The sequence below is a fragment of the Archocentrus centrarchus genome, chromosome 13, assembly GCF_007364275.1.
Source record: "Archocentrus centrarchus isolate MPI-CPG fArcCen1 chromosome 13, fArcCen1, whole genome shotgun sequence".
Classification (NCBI taxonomy): domain Eukaryota; kingdom Metazoa; phylum Chordata; class Actinopteri; order Cichliformes; family Cichlidae; genus Archocentrus; species Archocentrus centrarchus.
Genome location: NC_044358.1, coordinates 25,719,459 through 25,727,412, shown reverse-complemented (window position 1 = coordinate 25,727,412; position 7,954 = coordinate 25,719,459). Strand labels below are relative to the sequence as shown.

The 7,954-nt window shown below is 39.7% G+C and overlaps 1 protein-coding gene across 1 annotated transcript; it reads right to left on the bottom strand.

The window, feature by feature from the left end:
• Positions 1–1,322: 1,322 nt before the first annotated feature.
• tmprss4a (transmembrane serine protease 4a) lies at positions 1,323–6,087 on the bottom strand. Its single transcript, XM_030744808.1, is given in 14 exon segments — positions 1,323–1,693; positions 1,855–2,007; positions 2,144–2,286; positions 2,382–2,477; positions 3,167–3,333; positions 3,443–3,605; positions 3,900–3,943; positions 4,521–4,640; positions 4,757–4,872; positions 4,964–5,121; positions 5,226–5,366; positions 5,639–5,693; positions 5,976–6,000; positions 6,002–6,087. Coding segments are annotated over 14 exon segments (1,479 nt in total). The 3' UTR covers positions 1,323–1,681.
• Between the last annotated feature and the right edge of the window lie 1,867 nt (positions 6,088–7,954).

The following is a 7,954-nucleotide window of genomic DNA, read 5'->3' as shown; positions in this document are numbered from 1 at the left end:
GAGTGTACATTGTGCTAGGTAAAAATAAAGAAAAATAAAAGGGAAAATTGTCCAAGATGTAAAACAACAAGGTAGATATTTTATATTTCTTCCAGACTTTTAGTTGTATTTTCCATCATGTTAATCAGATGACTTATTTACTTTCTGGCAAGGTGGGTTATCATCTGATTATGAAATGTTAGATAAAATTATGAATTGCACAATCTTTTGTTCAAAATATAACTAATGGTAAATAATTTCTTCCCTGTTGTCCTTATTAGTTTAAGGGTCTGTGGGTTTGTGCTACAATTAACACGACAAACACTTGTAATAAACAGAATTGTTCCAGTTAAATAGTAAACATTTTTATTGTCTTTACAATCTATTTACAGGCATATTAAAAAAACAAACGCACACAAACACACAAAAAGAACAACCAACCAAAAATAAACAAAATGCACAATATTAAAAAATATTATTCATCCCCTTGGACTCAGGCCCAACTATTTTTTTTAAATACATGATACAATATATTCTTTTTCACCACAGATATAAAGATTTAAACCTTTGACAAACAAATGCAGGCTGATGTACTCTGTTAAAATGAGTTTTGGTTGAGTGCAAAATTTGAGTAACTGCATTAAATTGGACAAAAATTTACAATATTTTTGAGGCATTGCAATTGACCAGAGAAGGCAATTTGACCACAAGTCTGAATATTCTTACCATCATATGAGTATATTGAAGGCATGGTGGGTGTGCTCTTACTTTGAAACTCATGACGGAGGCACCATGCAGCGATGTATGAATGTTTGTCTTAAGTGTATCGTTACAGTTGCGACTTGAATGTTGTGTGTGTGTGCAGTGAGGCCATTTAACTCTCACTTTCCCCTTAAAGTGCTTAAATCATTTTGTGGTTGGAAGCATCGCTCCCACAGTGGTGCAAAAAGTGATCTGACCTTTAATAGGCTGATCATCTAAAAGAGCACAGTAAGTGCATTAAACTCTCAAACTTGTCACTTTTAAAATATTGGTGATACCTGATCATACAGTGATCAGCACCTTTCAGTTTAGCGCACCTCTCTTGAAGTATTAATTTTAACACATTGCACAGTAAAATTCTAGGCATTCAGTAAGCAGCTACATTATATCTGAGGCTTGCAGATCAGACAAACTCTACAAAGTTCATAGAACAGTGTTTGCAGCAATTAGTGTTAATATAGATAAAATAATTTTATTGATTTGAGAATATTCTCAACAATATTAAAAAAAAAAAAAAACAGCACAATTATCTGGGCCTGTCCAAAAAAACAAACAAACAAATAAAAACACACACACACACACACACACACACACACACACACACACACACACACACACACACACACACACACACACACACACACCAAAATAAAACAATGTTTAAGCAGTCTGCTATAAAACTGACCAGTGCACATAGCAATATAAATATATTTGTCCCCTGAGATAAAGAACATGAAATGGCACACATGACATCGTACATTTGTACTTTTCTTATCCGTATGGCTGGGTTTGTGTTTCCATTTTGTTGTTGAGATCTTCAGCCTTTTATCACCTTTAAGGAACCACAATGGTGGAAAAAAAGGTTTGTTTTAGTTTCACAGTCTAGCAGACGTACACCGTGTTGGAGTCTTGTGGTGGTTGTTTGTCACAGTGGATGACATCATGGGTTTTTCTGTAGGAATGAAGTAAGAATTATTTTGGGGGTTGTGCACATTACAGTATTCATTTTTTAATACTTTTGAGGCAAACTTCTAGCCATTAAATGGCAAACATTGTGTTGTGATGTGACTTCCTTTCAAAACTTATGGGACTACCATATCCTGCATGCAGTACCTCAGTGGCTGTTTGGACCCAGTTGAGCATCTCCTCCACGTTGGAATAAACACCCGGCTTTCCCTTCCGGGCGCAGCCATCGCCCCAGCTCACCACTCCTACCAGATGCCATTTGTTGGCATTGAAGTGCACCAGAGGGCCCCCACTGTCCCCCTGAAGTTCAAAACAAAATTTTGAAGTTTTACATTTTTAATATCCAAAACATTTGCCAAAAATTACTATAATACTCAAACTACAAAATCCAACAGCAGACCTTGATTGAATTTAGTTTGAATTAGAGGTCTGTTACCTGGCAGGCATCAACTGCCCCTTCCTGGAAACCAGCACAGAGCATCCTTTGTGTTATGGCACTACCATAGATGGTGGAGCTGGAACATGTAGACTGGACTATCAGAGGGACACTGGCCTCCTGTAGTCTGTCAGAAACCACGCCTGAAGGCAGTACAAGCACACAATGTTTGCAATGGGTTACCTCAAAGTCCAAGGTAGCAGCTGATAAAGAAAGGGTTACATGTAGGTTTCCTCACCATTTTCACGCTGGTATCCCCAACCTGTCACATGCATTGAGGCTTCATCAGTAAGGCCATAGTCTTTAGGAGGTAGACAAACTGGTCTGCGGGTATCTGGAAGACAAACATTCCGTACATCAGAAACTGTTATTTCCTTTATTGTAACTTTGACAGTCAGGCAATACATATAAAGTTATTGCCTAATTAGGCAGGCTGAATTACATTGTGAGAAGCTTGCTATTTAACATATAGCCACTAGAGGGGGATCAGAGAACGGAGGTGAAGCCTACCACAGTGATTCTCAGTTTGAAATTACTCACAAATATGTACAGTTACATATTTAAATGAATCTGTTTTTATAAAATGTGAATTAAAACTGATAATAGGAGGTAATGAGCTTGTGATATTACTCTGACCTAAAGTTGCTGCTCTTGTATTGAAGTTTGTGTCCTAGTGGCAGGTGGGTCTTTAGCACTTTACATACGATATATATAAAATGGGTAGCAGGAGCAATTTATAGCCAAGAGCCTGTGTTCTTTATGTTTTTTGAATAAAAATTTCAAGGAAATACATCACTTTCTCTTGATTGGGTGAGCCCCATTCGATTTTCTAGATTTTAAATGGGCTGCAGCACCCTTGACTTTGGGAATGGCTGGCCTATTGAATACACATCCTTACCATAATATACAGTGGATACAATCTTTAGTATACAATCTGTGGTTCTTATTGAAACAATTCACACTCTATAAGGTCTAATCAATATGACATTCAGCATGTTTCCAGGAGTAATAATTTAAACTAACCTCCCACTGTGATGGGGCTACTGAGTCTCATCAGTGCTATGTCGTAGTCATTTGTCACTGGATCATAGCCTCCATGCACTATAATCCTGTCCACATAGGAGCCTCCCAGTGATGTCACATATGTCTGACCTGACACCACTCTCCACTGACTCAGCTCCTTACCATTTCTGCAAGGTCCAAAAGAAGAAAGCAAGAAGGAAGTGGAATCATGAGTATATGAATTAGATGCATAAAGCAAATTCAGTGGAAATGGTTTACTATGGTAAGTATACTGACCCAGAGAAGCAGTGGGCGGCAGTGACTACCCAACGTGGTGACACCAGTGAGCCTCCACATGTATGCTGGCCAGCACGCCGCAGGCTGACTTGCCAGGGCCAGTGCTCAATGGAAGCATCAGTGCCCCCAATGATACGACCCTCAACAACTGCTTCTCCACAGTCTGAAAGAAATGATTATTTTCAGAGACCTTTGACTCATTTCAAATTGTTATGTCTGTTGATTTAACATTCTAGATGCTTTCATTAAGCAACCTCTCTGAACTGTTAGGCATGAAGGAAGCTACTTTGTCATATGCAGCTAGGAAAGAGTTCTGCTGCTTACTGTAGACATTTACTGTATGGGCCTGTTGGTGCTCACAGTTTTCCACCCACAAACCCATGAGCCCCACTCTGCCTTGTTAAATGCTGTAACCAATGTTGTGACAGGGGCTGCCTTTCTAAAAAGTACAACTCACCTGAACAGGATAAAGATACCACAGATCCAGTCTTGCATACGCTGCTGTTTAAGAGATGAAAGAGGACTTGATCAGATACTGAGTAGTACTCATAAGTCAAACAGCCACACACTTAGTCAAACAGAAAATATACATTCAACTGTTGGCCTATCTTCACCCCGTACAGAAATTTGCATGCGTTTCTGCTGTGGTTTTATACAAAGCAAAAATGATTGTTTTGTTCACTTTCATAAAGGATAAGATAGAAGGAACAAAAACTGTGGGACTTTTTGTCTTTTAGGAATAGAAACTGTGAGAAATAAGTTATATGAAGGGGTGTTATTGAAGAGAAAAAAGAAAAAAAAAAAAGGTGAAATAAACAAAAGCGAGAGTAGAAGTGAAGATTTTCCTTCCAAACGTATTGGAACTGATAGGAATATAAAGTGGGGGAAGTGTATGTTGACCTTTTTTTTTTTTTTTTTTTTGAGTGCAGAATCAACTCACAAAGAACGAGCTGCTTCTTTGCAAGAATAAATTTAACAGAATGTGACACAGAAAATTCCCTTATTAGCACTTTTTTTGTAGTTTATGTCCCAGCGGCAAAACATGCAGTCATAATTTGGCTCCCGTTGCCTTCCTTACCGTTCAGTGGTAGCCTGGTGTATCGGCGTGCTTGAGCTCCCAGCCCTGACAGCTGCAAATGGTCCAGTTTTCATCTGTACCATTAAAGAGCTCACTGGGATGCTTTGGCTACTGGGGTTCCTGTGGAGGCAAGAAAGGGGATGATTTCAGTTCACATAACGCAGACGTAAAATTGCAACACATTCTTCGTGATGCCTGTCACCTCAAATATAAACACCCTGTGACAGTAAACTCACATTGTGTATCCCAGTTGTTTACATGCTGTCTGTGTGTGCCCTTCGGTCCAATCGTCATAACACACGCTCCGCCAAACTGAGTCCGGACTGTACACTTGCAGGACATTTTATTTGACCTCAGCTGCACTGGAGGGAGGAATGAGGAAGAAGTGGAGTCATTTTTCTCTTTGTGTCTGATGACAACAAAAGAAAGAGTGAGGAGAAAACTCTACCTGGAAATGTAGTGTTGACGTGAAGAGTTGACAGACATGTAATTTCATCTTCTCCTCCAGCACAGTCATTTTTGCCATTACAGGTTTGCTCCAATGGGATGAATTTCACTGACTTTGTGCAGAAGAAGTATTTGCTTTCAATCAGCATTTTAGCTGAAAAAAGAGTGATGGGAATTACAAGGATGAGGACTGTTTTGCATATTGCAGCATACACGTGTCTTTTGAGGAAGAAACTATGTTCAGGAATTGTAACTCACTGAAGTATCCTGCAGTGGCCAGTGTGCCCAGTATCACCAGAACTAGCAGTATAATCAGCAACACTTTCTTGATCTTAGCCGCCTTGTTTTTCTGAGTCTTTGGAGCCGTCATGGGCTTTCTGTGGCGTCCTGGTTGTAGAACTGCAGGAAGGAACCGGAGAGAACGCATAGGAAAAAAACACAAGGACAGCATTGACAGGAACGCAAGATAACAGAATAGAAACCACAGAACAGAGAGAGACAGGAAAAAGGGTGGAGAAATTAGTCAAAACAAAAAAAAAAAGTAGTGTGTCCTCAATGTGGTGCAAGTTCTCAGTACTGTGTGACGTGGGTATTTCCAAGTATTTACAACACTGCATTTTTTTCAGTGCAGCAAAAATACATATATTGATCCCAAATCAACACAAACTGACCTGGGTGCTTGGGATTTAATGGCCTTGAGATTTCTTCAGGGTGCTGAACAGCTGTCTGAGGACAGAAAATATAAAAGACAAAGTGAGCACACGTGACAGCAGTGTGGACTGAGAGAAGGTGTGTGTGTGTGTCTCTAGGAGGAGGTATATTTGTGATAATTTCACAAACCTATACCTCCTTCAACTCCCTGAGCACTGACATGTGTAATTTAGCATGCAGGTCTTGGTGTGATTATCTGAACTTACATGAACTCTTTCAGTGCTGCTTTTTTTTTGTGTTTAGTTCCAGATCGCTGTTCAAATATGTGTGAAAATAGCACCCTTAAACCTTTCCTACAGTGCCTTCATCATGTCCCTTGTGGTGTCTGTCTCTGTGTTGGAATGTTTGTGTGCGAAGCGTTGCGCCTAATTCCTTATTCCGCTTGTGACTGATCACACCTGCCCTTCATCTGCTCATCTAGGCAGCTGTGAGTAAAAGGTGGGTTTTCATCTGTTCCTTTGTTCAGTGTACAACATGATGGTATCAGTAGTAATCAGGCCATCAGACTAATTAGCTTTAGTTACCTTTTGTTGCTTGACTAATCTAGCTGTCCCTCCCCAACATCCCTCCTGTTAAATCAGCACAGTCTGCCATTTTGTCTATGTTAATTAATCAGCAGCACTAAAGCCATTTCTAAACCATTTCCTCTTTCAGCTCTTGCCCAGGCAACCACAGCTGACTCGTCCCACCAGTTTTTTTTTTTTTTTTGCAGCTTTTTCAAATACTGCCATTTCAGCTGAGCTGTCTTAGCCCATCTGCTAGTAACTTCCCTGCCTTTGCATGCTTTTACAACTTCCTCAATAACCCTGGGTATTAACAGTAAACAATTGAATCTGTCTTTTCTGAGTGTGCATTTGTAGATTGGTGTGTAAAATGCAATGCATGCCTAGAGGAGGATCACAGAAAATGACTAGTTATGCACACATGGCAGGGAACATAGCTGCAACGTGTCTGCCACATTACAACTATGTGTCCCCTTGGATAAATCAGCCGATGCATATGCTACACTGACAGTACAAAAGGTCTTGTGTAGTGAGGAGTATTGTGGCAAGCTGTGTTTGGGCCCAGTGACACTTACATTCAACTGCAACTGATACTGTGGAGACAGAACAAACTGATAGATAGGGGTGAGCGTCCTTCAGAAAACAAAAGCCAGGTTAAAGCCTTGTGTTGTGCAAGCCAAACAGACCATTTCAGTCTGAACTGTGTGTGTAGGATAAATAATAATTGCCAGTAGTTATGTCTGAGCAGAGGGATAGGATTCTATAGTTTTCAATCTTTGTCTTTTTTTTTTCTTTTTTTTTTTAACTCCTTTAATGCAAACACCCAATCTGCACATGAGAACTGCCTGTATTCTTTATTGATTCATTTTCAGATTGGGAACCATGTCAAATACATGATAACTAAAGAAGACTAAAGGCAGCCGCTGGATATCCATACTGTCTGGTTCAAGTCAGCATGCTTTTTGATGACAACTCCAGCACAAACACCTCTAACAACACACAAAGTGCCTGGTCAGCTTACATTAGCCATGGCATGGAACAGTAACACAATGACTGTTTAAAATCACTCTGTGATAATATTATTGACTGGTTAGCAAAGATGACTAATCAGGGTGGTTCCAAATCAGCTCTTTTTACATCAAACAAAGGCCAACAAATCTAGTATCATTGCAATCAGTATACCTCCAAAATATGAAGTGGCTGTCACTCAAACGCCACTGTCTGCTTTTTGATTGTTATTTGTGCTAAATATCTAGTTTTCATGGGTGAGCTATGGAGCTTACCCAACCACTGGTTACATTCAAGATAATAGCTATTAAAGAGCCATTTGGTGCTGAGCTTGAGGTTTTCAGAACTTTATGGTTGAAAACAGCTGCCTGCAAAGCCATTAGACTTAACTTGCAGGTAAAACAGTTAACTTACAGGTAGTGGGTTCACTTAAAATATTCCTTTCTCTTCTTTGACCCATCATTCATGGCCTGTACTACACCAGTAAATCAGTCATAACTGAGATACATGTCACTTGTTCAGTTATGATTCAGAGTCGTTTATTTTATTCTCTTATTGACTCAGTCATTCCTTCAGCTTTGCTGTGTCTCTGATGTGCCTCTCAAACCCATACCCTATAGTTACTGTCATTTGTTCATCCATTGTAGGCATATTCATTAAGTCCCAGATTCAGATTTCAGCTAGTCATGCAGACAATGCCTTACATGCCTCACTGTCCCTGACTGGCTGTTGTTGGCAAGAGAGGCTGCTTTTAGCAAAAAATAA